Here is an 18019-nt window from a genome sequence, read left to right on the forward strand (position 1 = left end):
AGTTCAAGCATACCATTCATTTGGCAGAAAATGGAAAAAAAAAACTCAGAGGAAAAAAAAAAAAAAAAAAAAGCAGTGCCCTCTTCAGACACGTCATTTAATGCCCTAAAGGTTTTAACCTTAAGAGATATGCCTATACCCATAGTGGAATGACATCATCTACAAGCTAATAATTCAAACATCAAAGCATCTTAGTCACCAGTTACCAAGGAAAACTGCTGATGCATTCAATGACATGATTCAGTAACATACTAGTCACTATTTGTTGCTGAAAAAACTTTGCTTCCCCAATAGCTGCAAAATCTCATAGTACTGCTTGAGGATAAGATATTTTACCTCTGTTATACAAGATATTTAAGCTCTGTTTATCTTTTTCTTCAGGAAAACATCCTTGGTAGGAGCCCCGTGTGTAAAGACATATATGGACAAAATGTGGAGTTGGCAGATGAACATTTCCTAAGTGGCTCTAGTCCTGCACATGTGGGAGAGGAATTCATTAAGGCACTGGTTAGGAGCTCCGTACTGCAGCAACCAAACAAGAGCAGCCAACAAGCCAGTCCTTCGTATACAAGTTTATAATAAAGCTGAGTTTCATAAAGTGAATTATAAAAACCAATGAATATGATACTAACTTTTAGAAAAATGACTGCAGACCCCACTAAGTCAACTTGAAGATTGCTGATTAGCAACAGCTGTTAGAGATGCACATGCAGTTATCTGCCCAAAGCTGCGACACGAACACCAAGAGTCAAACAAGTTCTCCCATCACAGCACGCGGCCAAATTCCAGTAGGGAGTAATCAGAAAAAAACTCGGCACCATGGAAACCTTCCTAAGATGACAGAAAGATTTTTATTGACACAGAGACTAAAAACCGGGGATTAAACATTGTTTTCTCCCCCAAAACACTCAGACTGATCCAGCACCTGTGATATCGTGCCGGCTTTTGAAAGGCTGACAAAGCTTCAGCTGGACCAGGGGAATAAGAATCCACTTCAGTCTTTCTGTTACACGAAATATTGGGGAGGGGGAAAATAGAGACAGAATTGTACAGGGCTAGATTTCCCACACCGTGCTTATAAAAAGGAACTGGACAAGCGAGAAGAGGCAAACAGACACGACCATCTTCTGCCCAATACCGCACAAAAACCGCGTGGCACTTCACAAGGGCTTTGCTGGGTCTCTGTTTCAGTCCACCTAATTACACAATTTTCTGCATGCCAGTAGTTCATAATCCAAAGAAATTCTCTCCTTCAGCCTAGCGAGACTGTAATTTTTCTTCCCTGCTCTCACAAACAAGGGAATAAGCTCCAGTGATATTTATCACAGGGTATTATTTGTGTCATTAGCAGCTCCCATTGTTCCCTACGCATGCTTTACTGCTGTTCAACATTTACCCAGCATAAAACTACTGATTTACCCTGTTCAGTCACTTAACAAAAAGCTTCAGAACAAAAAATATTTTCCAGAACAACATTAAAAAGCTTTTTGTAATTCCATTAATGTCCATAACAGTATGAGGGGGCAAGCATCTCCTTCCTCATGTCAGCAAAATGACCTATATTTTCAAATACCTTGGCAACATTGACTTTTTTTCCTAGTTTAGCTCACATTAGTGCAAGCAAAACATCACAGGGAAATTATCAACCAGCTTTGCTACCTCATAGAAAAATAACTTAGATGGGAATGCTCTAATTAGCTTCATTTGGGAACCTTGCCCATATCAGTCAATAATAACTAATAATTTATAAATTTGGTGTCTTGCCAGATTTTATAACCAAAGAAATATTCATCAAGAGGAAGTAAGTCCGTATTGCATGCTAGTAGTCATTTCAACAGAAAAAAAAAAAAAACAAAAAAAACCAAGCCCCAAGTCAAAAAATCAAGCCAGGAGGTCAGACCACAGAGCTCCCGATAGCCCTACCCGAACACTTCATGATTTCACATCCTCACGGTTACTTCTAAGGCACAGAAAACACCGAAAGGAAAAACAAAAACAAACAAACACAAAAATAAAGTGGGTGACCCACATTTCAGCTCCTACCCTAGCAGGCTCTGCACGTCTGCCTGAGTGCCTCAGGAGCACGGCATCACCTGACAGGTCGGGGCTCAGGGCTGAACACAAATCCTATGCTTCAGGAAACGGGATGAAAACAACACATACATTGTGTGAGCTTACTCTAACTCACCCTCAGCGAACAACTGAAGGCTTTTGCTTTCAGCACCATCGGTGTCTCTGCTTGACGAATGACAAGGTTGATGAGACCTGCAAATAAAATATACTACAACACAAAACCCAAAAGTTACATGCACACTCCAGTGGGAAAACTCAACAGCTGCATGCAGGCTAAAAACCAAACAAACAAAAACAGATGACAGAGAAGCAAAGGATTTGTTGACCACAGGAAAATACTTAAGAGGAGGCAGATGAACTATTAATGACCATCTAGAAACCTAAAAAGCTAAATCCCATTCTTTCCTCCCAACTGGGCTGGGTGATAACGGGTCAGTGCCCCGGTTCGCCTGGCTGTGACCCCGCTGTTTTCAGTCAGAGCACTCAGGCGAGCACAGAACCACAGCTCTTACAGCTCTTTTGGGGTGCAGCGGTCACATCAATAGTGTGTTTCATCGAGAGCACGCTGGGGAGGTGTTGAAGCATTTCTAGATTCCTCATCGAGCACACAGCTCAATACCTGCCCCACACTCGTACCCTATAACCACTGCACCAGGTTCGATATCGAATAATCACCCCCCTCCACAGCTACTAAGCCACTACTTGCAGATTAACCCGCTACAGCTGCCAGGAGCTCAGGTAAAGCCCACATCAAAACCGTCCAAACCTATCAAAAAGGACAAGAAAAAAAAAATGAGATGGCAGAGGGCCAAGATTTCTTTTTTCCTCCTCCCCCCCAGAGCCACAATTTATTTCCACCGCTTGCCTCTTCCACTGGCAGGATCACAACGCCTTGGGTACCCAACACTACCAAGGGTAGGTGCAGGATGCTGAAATTAGGAGGGTCACAGGGAAAGCCCAGCAGCAAGATCTGACCCTGTAACCCGTCACCTTCTGATGTCTCATTTTCACACTGAAAAGGGTAAAAATTGTGCCTTGAAGTCTGACTGTTTCTGTCTTTTAGTCAGTGGAAGCTCTTCTCAAGCCCACCTGGTAAAGCTCAATCACAGCCTAGAGGGAAGAGAAAGAAGGACACGAAAGCAAGGGGGGAGGAATAGGAATAACAAGGGAACCTGACGGGCTCTGTGTCTGCACTCGGCGTGCCTCGGGGGCTGGAGCAACACAGACAGCAAGGAGCCGTGCTCCCGGCCCCGTCAGCCCTAGCAGTCAGCAGGATGGCTCCCAGCAGCCACGTCAGGCAAGAACACGCCTGCATCGCCAGGGTCACGCCACCTGCACGTACAACAAATGGCAGAGCAGCCAGCATTTTCTTTACAAGAACGCCTCGTGCTTACACTCAAAGGACAGCAGAATCGTTTGGAAACCACCAGGTAAAGCAGCTGCCCCAAGTGAGACGGGACGAGGAGGGTTTGTTGGTATAGTCTGCAGATACAGCTGCTGGCACAACTCATGGCACGTGGCAGTTTGCTGCTTTCAGACCTCACCTTTCCTCTAAAGCAATTACTGCCTGAAAAGCAAAGCACAAAGTGCAGTAACTCCTTCCCAGCCTGCTAGATACAGCTTCTCGTAGACGTGTGGAAGGCGCTGTTTAGGAACAGCCATTACGTGTGCTGAAATACAGCGGGCAAACCAGGATGCGGTAGGAAGAGCTCCATCGGGTGGTTTCATCCTCGGAGTACGTTAACCTCTGCAGGACAATGGAAACTGCTGATCAAGGCATCTGGGTGCTCTTATGGTACAGCAGACTGCCAGGCCTCTGAATTAGGAATTAAACACCAAGTCAAGACTAACACAGAAGACTCATCTGCTTTCTCACAGCATGCCTCGAATCTCCCATTCATTACAGCAAGGTACAGTGAAAATAAAATCATGCAGCTCTCAAGATGACAAAGTAACCCACTTTTTTTAATATGCCAAACATTAGGCTTATTCTGAATAAGCTTTGCTCTCAGATCTTCGCCTCAGTCTTCAAACACTTCATCCACTCAGCTAGTTCACAGATAAATCATACCGCGGGTCCCCGGTGACACAGATCGCAGTTGTATTCCAGATCCGTAAACAGCTTTTTTTCAGCCTAACAGCAACTCCATGAATGGTTTTTACACATCAATTGGTCTTTGATGTGTTGTGCGCCAACAGATTATGAGAAGTAATGAAAAACTTGAGCAAAACAAAGAAGTGCAATAACTGCTACCATGCGGTATACAGCTTCCCACCATCACTAGTTGCTCTCGCTTCCTGCCACTTCTGCCAGGTGTAACTGCGGGCCCCATTTCTGGGGAATGTAAATCACATTCCTGCCCTTGTTTCTCTTGACTCTCTATAACAAAAGCAACAATCAATCCAAGTTCCTTGAAGTTGGGTTTTCTGAGCTACAGAGCACGATGCCGTGTAACACACTGCAGGTTTTGTTAGCAGCTTGCAACAGAGGAGAGCTGCCTACCTGTTTGGAGCCCCTCAGTACCTTTCTGCTTATATGGCCTCACTTCATTAAAGTTACAAAAGGACTTATTTTTTCCATTTGTGCTTGACCATGGAAAACCCCAAACTCCTATTTTTCTTATTTTAGTCACTGAGTGAACTAAGCCGTGGAATACATGGACAGAAAAGTGAAATTATCTCTTTTCATGACTCCCTTCTGTCTCAAACGGCAGATGCTTAATCACCTCCCAGTGACCTAACGCCCTTCCTTGTATTTTGTTGCACTACTAAGCTTTAGAGCAGCACAGAAAGCTAAGTCAATTAAGACCATCAGCTCTAATAAATCAGGACAAGTCGTAAGATTCTTTCTCTGCTTTCTCACCTAGCTGAGAAGCCATGATTACAGAGCTCCGAAGCTGAGCAAACTGAAGAGCAAATAAAAAGGCGCTTTCCAAGCTTATTTCAAGGACGAGCAGTTAGTTGTTGACATTTTACTTGTTGCTTACACGAAACCTTTTTGTTGGGGTGCACACGTAATAATTCTGTATTTCCATTTGATGGTGAATTAATCTCCACCAGACCAAAATTTGGCTTAAGTTTCATGAAGGTTCTTTATATAAGCAATGCACGTTGATTCCCTGCAAAAGTTTATATTTGATTTATAAGAACTAGTAACGAAACTTACATTTTCAGGATGGTAAACCATCTCCTCCAAGTCCAAATAGAAGACAATTACTGTAAGTTAAGCCATATGCTTTGACAAGTTAAAAATAGATCTCACTGACACCAATTACTTTCACATTACCTATCGGATAAGAAAACCACATTGCTGATTGTATAAGACAACTAAACCCAGTGCTGATCAGAACCGCCTATTTCAGCAGCCTGGACTTTTTGATCAGAAACAGCATCTTATGCAATCAGTCATTAAAGCTGCCCGATTTCCTTCTGTCTAAGAAGGCTACACAAACTCCCATACAACCCTTATCACCTCACCTATTTTATTCGGGTCTCTTTTAGACTGCAGCAGAAACTCTACAACAGAACTGGGGTTATTCCTGCCTTACGAGTGACTTCAGTGGCAGGACACCCTAGCGTTGTTCCACCAAGCAACAAACCCTTCACACAGCACTACATCATTTAAAGACAACAAACAAACAAACCAAACAGCTGACTGTCACTGATTCAAACCCAGCCTGACAGAACAAGCTATCAAAACCAAATGCTGCTCTGAATACCTAAATACCAGCTACACGTCAACATTTGTCATCAGGAAGAATATTTCGCAGCTAGAAACACTGACAACAAAAGATTACAAAAGCACTAAGACACACGCAAGGCTGTGTCAGAAATATTTCTGCTTCAGTATCTCAAATAAAAGGAGGCACAAGAAAGATCTGTCCTCTTTGAATGATCAGAAAGAATAAGACAACATACAAAAGAGCTCAGAAAAACCTGGACTAGAATTCTCTTGTCTAGAACACTGCCTCAAATTCAATAGCAACTCATTATCAGGTGCAGATAATATAGAGAAATGGGCACAGAATCAAGTTGCACAGACAGCATCCAGACACGGTATTCATCTTCAACAGGTACAGCAGCAACCTCTTATTTTCTTCAGGTATCAATCAAAGTAGATTGGCAAAGATCTGTAACAAATACGATGGCAAGTCTTTTCCTATTTGTGCTGGCACCTCAACAGTTATGGCAAGCACCCACAGTGCAGATCGTGCAGTTGCCATATCATTAAGTTTCTGTCATATACTTACTATGAAACTTACTTCCAATCTAATTTCAGGTCTCAACATGGAAACAAATGTCCGTCACTAAGACGATGGATGGCATCCTACGTGCAGCCTATGCACAGTGCGATAGCATCTACTCACACAGTGGCTGCTTTTCCAGAGCATTGTTCATTCAGCACACAGCAGACCAGCTATGGAACAGATGCAGTGAGCTATCACTCATGCAATTAGTGGTCTCTCCTCTGTTTATTGCACAGCATCTGCACTATGAAGAGAAGAACAATGCACCACGTCCACAGTATCCTGTGCATCCCAAACATTAACAAATACAACTCCACACTCCTGCAAAGGATGCATGTTGATAAGCATAAGCAAAAAGGAGAAAGGAAAAAAATAAACAAAAGGATCTGCCTGGATGAAAGCCAGCAGTATAATTTAGTGGCTCCTGGAGACCTCAAAGCTGAGTATTTGAAGCTCCCGCTGACTTCGCTTTGATCACTTCTGCACACCAGAGTCCAGATTTCTAAGCTGCCACACAGAAAACAGAAAAATTCAGAAGGAATAATGAGGAACTAAGACAGGTTCTCCACTTCAGCAATCAGCACCTTATCCACAGAGACCTGGCTTTCTCTTCCAGAGTATTTTTTTTCTGAAATTCATAAAAATAGCTACATTCATAAAATAACATGGGTCACCTCCTTGAACTGAGTCCCGCTAGGGCATGTTTTTGCTGCCTCGTCTTTACTATTTTCTTATTTCTCCTGGCAGTGGTAGGCTTGCTGTTGCTTTTAAGACCGAAGAAGGCCAAGATAAACAAAAAAAAGCTATTAAATGATGTGCAACTACCTTTTCCCTACTACATTTTCATGTTAGTAGTACAGCCTGCACCCCAAAACAGCTGTACACAGCTGCACAGACTCGAGCTTCTCTGCTTAAATGTTACAGTCATTACACTGGCAGAAGCCTGTTAAGCCAGAAGGGAATTGATCTGTAAAACTGCATAATTAGCTTCGACAGAACATGGACATCGATACATGAATGTCAGATGAGAAAAGGTTGCGAACTCCAATCTCAGCTGTGCATCTTCCCTCTATTAGGAGGTTGAGGTTCCTTTCCCCTTCTACACTGGGGTCACCAACAGCATAAATCCAAATTCAGTCAGCTTCCTCCTCCTCTCCAGGAGCTGCTGCCTGCCTGGAAATTCCCAGCACAGGGCCTGCAGCTGCGGCAGGAGCGGCCTCTTCAGAGCATTCCCCTCAGGGACTGCTCTGCTGCCAGTCTTCTGCTGGAAATGCAACAGCCATTTATCCTGCCTGCCCCTCGGCAGTAAGCCATCAAAAGATCATTTCATGAAAAAAAACATCATAAATATCTGATAAATACATACCTGGAGTCAGGTCCTTACTTTTTAAGATTTCAAAAGCACCGAGACAACAACAATTACCAATGGCACTTGACTGAAAAGAAATACCACGTGAAATACAGTGGTGTTTAGCAGTTTCTCTGGAATAATGAGTTTCATGATGGTGATTAGTAGGTCTTTTCTGAAGATTAATCAACGTAGGCTTCTTTCAATTTCATATTGAAATTATCAAGATCATTCAGAGAGCCAGCCCACAACCGAAAAACAGCTCCAACCATGTTTAAACCCAACAAACAAATGCTGAGGCTCGGCACAAATGACCATTTTTAACATCCATAAACTAGGACCGATCACGAAAGCTGCGTGCTACACAGCAGCTTCAGGACTTGCATACAACAAAACCCGTGAAGGATGATAGGAAAATAAGGCAAAGCAACAGGGGCTGGGCACATGGAGCTGCAACAGCAAGCACCAACCGTGCACCAGCGGCGGCCGCGTCGCCTTTGGTACCAACAAGGATTTGGGCAACACTGAACGTGACAAGGTGGCAGAGCTCCTTGAGGCAAAATCAATAGCAAGAAAGACTAAAGAGGATCAATGAATGATAAAAGCTGTCATCTTTTTTGGCCTTTTTTATCTATTTATGAGCAAAGGTTGTGTTCACTGCACAGGTTCGAAGTGCTGACAGTGCTGTTACCGGGGGCTGCTGGTGATTGCTGGTGTGCTCCTCCGAAAACAGGGCAAGAACCAGGAGGAGGAAAAAAACATCAGTTCAACAGGGAAAACTAGAACCAAGCTGCCCATCACATCGCCTTCTTTCAAGTCGTATGGTTAAGACTTTTTGAAAAAAACACAAGAAAGAAACCAAAAAAAATCAATCCAAGGCATTTTTAAGAGGGTCTTGGGGAAATGTAAGCATGCTTATATTCAGCCAGATCCAGCTGCGTGCTTTACGTGTTTAAGAACGCGTAAGTAAAGATGACAATTTACCTCTTTAAGAATTGATTAATTTTTAAATAATGATTTCAGCACCATTACTGCCCTCCTCACCCCTCGCGCCGCCGGCGCTCCCCCCAAGATGGAGCCCGCTCCCCGCTCCCCGCCGCAGGTGAGGCCCCGGCTCCCCCCGGCACCCCTTTTACCGCCCCCCCCCCCCACACCGTGGCCGCCTCCTCAGCCGAGGCTGCCCCGAATTTGGGAATTTGGGGGCTCGTTACCTGCGGCCGCCGCGGCGGGGGCGCTCCCCGGCAGCGCCGCCCGCTGCTGCAGCTGAGGGCGGGTGGCGGCGGCCAGCAGCAGCAGCAGCAGCAGGGAGCAGGAGGAGGAGGAGGAGAGGTGCCCGCGGGCCCGCGGCATGGCGGCCGGCCCGGGGGCAGCGGAGGCACATCGCGGGGCGAGGCCGAGCCGGCGGCGGAGGCTCCGGCAGCCGGGGCTGAGGCGCCCGCCCCCGCCTCTGCCTCTCTGCGTGCCGGGGAGGGGCTGCTGCGACAGCCTGGGCTGGGCTGGGCTGGGTTGGGGGCGGCCCTCACGGGGAAGCAGGGGGCTGTGGGGAGCTTTCAAACCCTCAATGTGTGATTGCCAGGCTCAGCAGGCGGCCATCTGCATGGGGGTGCTGTGAGGAGCGGCTGAGGGAGCTGGGGGTGCTTGGGCTGCAGAGGAGTCTCCAGGGAGACCTCAGTGCTCTCTAGAGCCTCGTGATGGGAAGGGGTGGGGAGCTGGGGTCAGCCTCTTCTCACAGGTAACTGGTGATAGGACCGGAGGGAATGGCCTCAAGTTGCGCCAGGGGAGGTTTAGGTTGGAATTTAGGAGACATTTCCTCTCAGAAAGAGCAGTCAGGCACTGGGACGGGTTGCCCAGGGAGGTGGTGGAGTCACCATCCTGGGGGTGTTCAAGGAGAGGTTGGACGTGGCGCTTGGGGACGTCGTCTCGTGGGTGACGTTGGTGGTAGGGTGATGGTTGGACCAGGTGAGCTTGGAGGGCTTTTCCAACCTTAATAAGTCTTTGAAATACATCAGGACCACCTAACACTGAATTTCATGCCTGAGGTGTTGAGCAGCCCATGTAATCATGTAATAATGTTGGACAGGACCAAGTCTCCTTCAGCATAAGGGCTTTCAAACCGGCTGATGTTTTCAATGTACTGCTTCAACAGTGAATGTAAAGCCCTTTGAAATGTATAAATCTGCTTTGAGATTAACTTCCCCGTTAACAAAATAAAAATTAGCCAAATAAAATCAATAAAATCTTAATTTTACATAACACCTTAGGCTAAACTGTTGTTTTCAGATCTCAGAAGATTTTTATGCAATGGAAAAAGGAGCGGAACACAATTACAAACTGTTAAAGAGCAAAATTCTTCGTATATTCAAAGGAGTAGCTGTCAGGTTACAGTGCATATTTAACATGGATTTCATAGCAAAACTAAAAAAAAATGTATTTTCCTTATCATTTAATGCCATTCTGTACAAGTAGTTAATTCATTAGTGATAACAACAACATCACATAGATTTGGGATTGTCACTGAAAATACAATTTTGTCGCAGTTGCTGACAGTTTGTTGGAACCTTTGGAGAAAAAATGAACTCACTTGAAAAAATGAGCTGAAAAATGACTGACTTCACCCATCGTGTTTGTTAGGGACAACAGCTGCCGTGGGAATTGTGCTGCACTGGGAGACGTACACCTGCCTCAGCTTTAGGTAGGTACTCTTTGCTACTTTTCTTTAGAATAGCTGAATAAGTTGGTCTCCCTTTTCTTCTTCAACACCAAAAAATGCATCCCACAGAAACTTGAATTCTTTTGAACGAATCTTGATTTCAAGTAAACAAGAGGGCACAAAAAGCAGACAAATAAAGCCATCATTTGTCAGATTTGTAACTTTCCTCTAACGACTAACAAGGAGAGATTCTCTCTTGCATTTAGAAAACATTTTTTCAGTGCCTGTTTGCCTAGGCAATATCCTTTCAAACAGCTTCCCATTTCAACCTTTTATCAGGGCTTTGCAAAGAAAAAGGAACTGCTTCTGCACAGCTTCTGTTCAGATCAGTTTGGAATCCCCATTATCTTGGGTGTTCAGAAGGAGAAAAGGGATGCAAAGCAAGCAAAATACTTTAAGCAATTTACTTCCCTGGTTAATAAATGTCTCTGAATGGGCATGTGGTATTGGGCAAGTGTAGATCATGTACATGTTCATTTCTAAATGTTTGTTGATATGAGGGGCTTTTAAAAAATATATTAATCGAGTTTATTTGGGGAGGAATGGTTTAGCACATTTGCAGCTACAACATTGTAAGCAAACGATGATGTGAATATGCACAATTACTCATTTTTAAAATTCTGAACTAAATCTGTTAAATATGTGCTAAAACATGTTATTGAAAATGGTTCACAAAAGTAAAGTATGGAAATGAGGTGTTTGCCCTGAATTAAGGTAAATTACCGAGAAGGAACTGCATATCTTAAAGAGTACAAACAATTAAAGCCCATTTCAGGAAAAAAAAAAAAAAAAACAACAACAACAAAAAAACCACCCTGTAATCAGGGTTATGTTTTCTTAACCAAATTTTCTTTGAAAAGAGATGAAAACTGATGATGAATAATTTACTTCACCTACCTGAGTATTGATTTGAGGTATACGTCCAGCAGTAACTCCTATCTTTAAAGGTAGCTCAAACACTTTTCAAATTTTGAACAGATTATAGAATACATGCACATCATTAACCACTGAAGCAATGTAATAAGGCATCTGATAAAATTTCATCAGGGAAAGGAAAGCCGGTAGAGATGAAATCGGTAATGTAGATATGCAGTTAATACGTAAGCATGGTCTGCATGTGATGTTGTAAGAACTCGTGACATCTTTTTTGCTTCTTACATTGGGAAGGCCTATGTTATTAATGCACTTGGGTCCTGCAAGTTTAGTCTTGGTGTGCTGTACGTGTCTGTGAAGGGGAGGTAATGGTTCAGCACCAAATTGGTAGCTTTGTCAGAAAGATACAATAAAACACAGCTTCTGAAATACCCGGTGTGACTAGAGGCTTCTGCCAGCACTAAACGGAACTCTTTATCTGTTTGAGACAATATTTGAGAAGAGGTTCACATAATTTTTTTAATCAAGTCTCGGTTTCCACCATGTTCTTAAATTACTTGAACTGGTAATTTAAAAATACAGTAATGTATTTTTTAATACACTAATATTTATTAATGTATTGTCAGTTAGAAACCCAGACAACAAAAGAAAGCATAACTCAAATGGAGGTAACGAAGTTCCATTGATGTAAATGACCTTAAGACATGGACCATCCTCTTCTTTAAGGGGGTTATGGTAATAGAACTTGGAAAAAACTGTTCCCTTGTTGCTGTAATGATACAGCTGTTGTCACTAATTTCTCAGTAGTGCATTAGTCTGGAACTGCTGAACAGATTTAACAATCACTGTGTTGATAACCAACTGAACCTATCCAAAACTGGACCAGGGTTGGCTGCATTGCATATTGAACAATCACTGAGAATTGTGCTTTGACTACTGCTGTGATGTTTTGTACACAAATTAGGTGTAGCTACTGTAAAGTCACTGGAAGCAGTGAAATAAAAGAAATACCAGATTTTCATGTTCTCAGTGTACCTTCTTTTGTCATTTCCCTTAAGTCAGCAAGTCCTCTACTAGCAATCCAGGAAACTCAGTAGTTTGGAGTTTTTCCACAAGGTTTCACAAACGCAAACATTTTTATTTAAACAAATCAATGCACAATGGATGGAAAAGGATTGTATGCCTGTATTGTGATGCAAAGTATATACTGTCACCTCACTCACAAAGATGGATATGACTGTAAAGTAGACTGCAATTCTGAGATAAAATCAGTTGAATAACAGAAGAAAATAAACACCGCTTTGAGAATTTTCCTAACCAAAAGGTAAGTATTGGCCATATTCTACAGTGATGCAGCAGCTATAAAATCCAAACTAATTGCTCAGGGGACATGGAAATTTCTGTAGGAAAGCCATTTTCTTGTGACAAGAGAGAATTTGTGACTAGATTCTCTTTTTGTGTGTGTGATTATGAATTCTTTTGACTTGAGGTTAATAGATACTGTTTCAGCTGAGTAGAGCTGTATAGATACGACTTTTAGTAGATAACCATGGTTGCAAATATATATAATGAAACAGTTATAGGCAAGTTGAATATATTTTTAAAAATCTAGGGGAGAAAAAAAGAAGGAAGTCACATTAGTGAAGAGATGTTTTATTCCAAAATCTAAACATCAAAATCAACTTAATACTTAAAATACATTTTTCAGACAGTTTATCCAATCATAGTATTTTGAAATTGAATACATATGTAGAAAAATTCAACCTAAAAAAAATCAAATTTGAAGTAGGATGAAAAGAATGCATTGAAAAGTAAACCATAGCTCAATAGCTATTTTTTATATCAGTACAAAATTACTGTGCTATAATACCCACACTTTTTGCAAGATTTATAATTTAATAAAAATAAGGTGACTTCAAATGTATATTGCTCTCTTTAAATGTACCTAGGACCTTGGAAATAAGTTCATAGTTATTGAAAACATTCCCATTTGTTACAAATATTTACTACTTAACTAAGAAACCCAAAATGCAGCAGTCTTGTTAGTACGTTAATTTTCTGCTTGTGCAAACAATGTTATACTGATTTAATGCACGAGCAAAAAATCAATGCAAAAAAACTCTAAAAGGATGAAATAAAACTTTACATTTTGAACTTACGTGCATCATAGCAAATACCAGTTGCCTGAAAATATTTTTTTTAAGGCTTAAATGCTACATTAAATCATTTACTTTGCAAAAGCCAAAGATCAAGTTATTCAATCTTAATGCAGCATATTTGCCGAAGGTCATTGCATGTAATGCTAGATTTCCTGGGTCATCATTTAAAAAAAAATTACAGACTGGTAAGAAGTAGACCAAAATTCTAAATATCATAATCACATGAAACAGTAGTAGCACTACAGACTCAAATCCATTATTGTATAGTCTCTAGTCATGTTTTCCACAGAGAACTTAATCTTGTACCAATTCTCAATAATTCAAGAGTTAGTAATGGATACACTTTAGAATATACATCATGTTTCACCCAATGTGGGTGATCAAAAACTTTCTACGCGCCATTCGTTTACCGTGTCATTTTAACACCTTGGTTTTTTTTTAATGTCCTTAAAAATATTGACCACTGCAAGTCAACAAATGCTACATGCCTTCCTAGACAAACAAAAACAGACGACTTGGCAGTGGACCAGTTCTGATCATGTCTTATTGCACTTGGGCACTAGGAGCTAGAGATTCAGTACCAAAGAGTTCAGAGCCCACTCACATCAGTGAGTCAGGAGAGCTCAACATGTAATCACGCTCCAATGTGTGGCACTTATTTGTGGTAGAAGGCCATTGCCAACACTTAGAGGTTCTTCCCATCACAGAATTAGGCAAACAAAGAAAAAAACAAATCTCTTTGCTGCAACGCTCAACTGTTAGGCCAACTACTTTTTAGTATGCATTCCTATTTTCCTTTTATAAAATCTTTCTTTTTTTCTTCCTCAGAAACAGTCAGCTGCGTTGAACACAAAGGGTGCAATTCAAAACCAGCTGCAGTGAATGTCAGGTTTGCTGTGATTTCATTAGACTGTGGAATAGGTCTTACTCTAGACCAAAGAGAAAAACAGTAGATTCTCAGCATGGTAGTGCTGCTCCATTACTGTTTGGGAGGGTGTAGGAAAAGTACTGCAGGGCCTATGGATAACCATCAGCAGATCTTAACATTGCAAAAATTTAAGTGCAATACGAATCCTTCAAAGCACCAAGAACATGCTGATTATAGCTGAAATATTTTTAAACAGCTGTGAGAGTTTAGCTCAGTGACTAATTAGCCACGGACACAAGTTTAGGAACATCTAAAAGTCTTTGCTTGGAACATTGCATAAAGGACGGACATATGTAATAAACTTTCTTAAAGTTTCAAAAGCATTATGTGAATCAAAGATCCACGTATGAATCAGAATTTAAATCAGAAAAATGGGACCAGTAAAACGATAAGCTTGATACTAACATTTGACTTTGCAGTAATGTTTAAACCAAAGCCATCTCTATAATTTGGTAGTGTTTCACGAAAGCAATGTAAACCTATAAATTAGGATTCTCTTTACATTTTCTAAATATTGACAAATATAGAACTAGATAATATGCATTTTGTAATATAAATCACCTTTTAATATGCAACATGAGATGCTGCAATAATTGCAAACTGGAAAAGTTATAGAATTTCATATTTCATTATAAAAGATATAGCACTTATAAAATATTTTCATTGGCTAAACAATTACCTAGTTGCTGACTTTATACATATAAAAACTATGCTTCTGAAACATAACTCTCAAGAGGACTAAGTCAATTATCTGTTACTGTATTTGTTTTCTGTTGTGTTTTTTTAAAACACATGTGGTGTGTATCATATGGCCATCAGTTGACTCAAGGACATTAAATATGTATTTAAATATGTATTTTTGGAATGAAATTAAAGTTCCTTTAAAAGTTTTAACAACCCTCTGAACTATTTGCTGTAAGAATACATCAACGCTTGTAAGCCACTATGAAACTTACAGCGATGCAAGCGTGTATATATATATATATATGTTTTCTGTATGCTTCCAGCCAAATCTAGAATGCAAAATGAAAGGTTTCTTGTACCCTCCTTTGGGAGAGCATTCTGTTCAATCTCCCTGAAACACAAGAGTTGCTCTAAACTGAATTTGGGGTGTTTTCTATTTATATTCATTACAGTAACCTGTCTACTCCATTTACATATGTTACTTCTCTTTTTTAAAGAAACTGGAAACTAGTGGACATGAGACAAGCAACTATTTGTTTTTATTCTCTAGTAGAATGTAAGACAATAAAAATCACTTAAATAAGAATTCTGTGACTTCAATAAATGGAAGAAACTTTCCATAGCTACAGTAGATGTACCAATAAAATGTACCTCTTTATCCTGAAAAACAGCAAAATGAGTTTCCAGTTGCCACAGAAAAACAAGATGTAGTTAGCACTGACATTAAGAGGGCTACACTATCCCTTCCATGTCAGCTGAAGAAATCTTGACCATGATTTTTTTTTTTTTAAACTCATCTCCTTATAATGCCTAGACATGCAAGTAGTCTAATAAATTTCAAGTCAACATGGTGTGTACATGTAAGGAAGACACACACATAAGAATTAGAGCTACTGACCTGTCTGGCAGTTTCTTAAACCTCTTAACCTACTGAGATTAAGACTGAGTAGAAGCAATCTTCTTGCACATAGATAATAAATTGACAAGGTGTGAGAACTAGAAGCCTCTGTAAGTGACAAAGTGTGTTTTATACAGTCACATTTTGGGGCCAGGATAAAAGTGTCTCCTGATTCCTTACAGTATTACTATTAATAATACTAGAAGTAAAGGCAAAAGTAAAACCTGGGCCACACCAAAGACCTTGAAAATTCAGTGAAACCAGAATTTTGCCCTACACTTTTCTCAAACTAATTAAATCTAAACAACTTGTCTAAAATAAAGACATGTAAATGGATAAATATGCAAGCCTAGATCTGATATACAAACTGGTCTCCACAGCCTTTCTGCTGTCTCCCTTAACGACTCAAATACCATCACGGTTCAGTAAGTAAGAATGGACTTAACAGCGAAAGCTATTTGTGAGCTGAACATCTCAGAAAGAATGCAGAAATGAGAGTTGAATCAGACCATTCATTTCAGATAATTCTGGGTTTACTGGGCATTGCAGTATCTATGAGTGAGACGCATCTCAAATAAAAACCACAACACAGGAAACAAAAACAAAACCAAAAGTTTTCATCCTTCTAAGAGCTTGTTTACATAGAAAACCCATTGGAATAGTTATAGCAGGAACCCTTCTTTCTGTATCTGGCTGCATGCAGGGAGTCTGTTCTTTTTTGGAGAAGAGAGTAAACAAATCCGATATAAGGCCTCTCTGTACGAGTTTAACTAAGTCCACTCTGAGATGTGTGCAACACAGCGTGGTCGCAAGCCAAATAACCTCCTAATTTACAGTTACATGGCTACTGAAATGCATATAGACAACGTTCTTGTGTGCTCTCGTAAGTACACATAGCTTCATTTTACCCAACCGATACTGAGGGAAGTAAGCTAACAATAATGTAAACCCATGGCTTGAACCCACTCAAGTTTGGTATGTTTATAAACAAGCAATGAAATTAAATACTTAGTGTCTCTACCAGTAATGAAATGTATTGAGCATAATGAAATGTCTTTTGTGCTAGGAAATAAAGATTGAATGAATGAAACGAACCAAGCCAACTCAACCTTCTCTTTTCAAGCTCTTCCACATTGCCAGCTATACTTTGCTTCGTTAGACAAGCTCACTGTTCTCTCAGGGCACGCAAGAGTGGGGCTAAAGTACTGATGCAATCTAGGTTGCATCTAGATATATTTGGCTGGATGATAGTATAGTTCAAACAGTCTGTTTTGCTCTATCTTGCAATTGGAGGTGGTCAACCATGGAATGCCAGAATGATTAACAGTTTCTCCAGGATGTATCAGATACCCTGTCACACAGTATTACCTCCATTGTTTTGCCAAAAACTGAAATTCAGTCCAAATAATACACAGACTCAACTTCAAACCCTGTGGAGGTTTGACCTGCGTATACAAGCTATGCTCATTTTTTGTGCTACCAGCTTTCCAGAGCAAGGAAATGAAGTGTAGTGTACTAAAACTCAAATCAACTGAAGCAAAACGTGATCTTGAAGCCAACAGCTTCCCTAGATAGTTGCAACAAATGGAGCCTGTGTAGCAGTTCACGTGAAGTTGGTCTGTGAAACACCCCAGTAAGCAAAATCATAGGACTACGTTTTTCTTAAGGTTTTTCACTCAAAAATCAGTGCAGACATGTTAGATTAATACAAAAAGGAGGATTTAAGTATATTGCTCTTCTTTTGTATGTGCTGATAGCTTGAGACCAGCAGCTTTGCAGTCACGAGTGTTTCTTCCTTAAGGGGAAACCAGTATTTGTAACTAAGATGTAGGCATTTTAAAGTTTCAGAATGTCTCACAGATAAAACTCTGCTTATGCTTCTGATGTTCCTTCCCCATTCTCATGTGGTTGCAGTTGTTCTCTTTCTTGTTCTTCTTGAGGTGGTCTCACACGTTTGAAAAAGCCCATCTATAATTCAAAGAAAAATGAATTGCAGTGTGATGGTCAAAATATACACTCATCCTTTCTTTTTCTCTCTGCTTCTTCATCAGATTTTAACAACCCATACTTTTTTCTCCTCCCTCTTGCTTTTTCCTTAT

The 18019-nt window shown here is 40.9% G+C and overlaps 2 protein-coding genes across 2 annotated transcripts in view; both read right to left on the bottom strand.

Moving 5' to 3' along the window:
- The window catches only part of FAM171B (family with sequence similarity 171 member B), a 33326-nt gene extending 24247 nt beyond the window's left edge, over window positions 1-9079 (bottom strand). The window contains exon 1 of the mRNA XM_084523314.1: window positions 8880-9079. Coding sequence (XP_084379440.1) covers window positions 8880-9018 — 139 coding nt within the window. The 5' untranslated portion in view covers window positions 9019-9079. The remainder of the gene's footprint in view (window positions 1-8879) is intronic.
- Window positions 9080-12888: 3809 nt separating this feature from the next.
- Window positions 12889-18019, bottom strand: part of ITGAV (integrin subunit alpha V) — a 44555-nt gene continuing 39424 nt past the window's right edge. Inside the window, exon 30 of the mRNA XM_084522926.1 lies at window positions 12889-17888. Coding sequence (XP_084379052.1) covers window positions 17793-17888 — 96 coding nt within the window. The 3' untranslated portion in view covers window positions 12889-17792. The remainder of the gene's footprint in view (window positions 17889-18019) is intronic.

This window comes from Aythya ferina (genome assembly GCF_964211825.1).
Source record: "Aythya ferina genome assembly, chromosome: 6".
NCBI classification, from domain to species: Eukaryota; Metazoa; Chordata; class Aves; order Anseriformes; family Anatidae; genus Aythya; species Aythya ferina.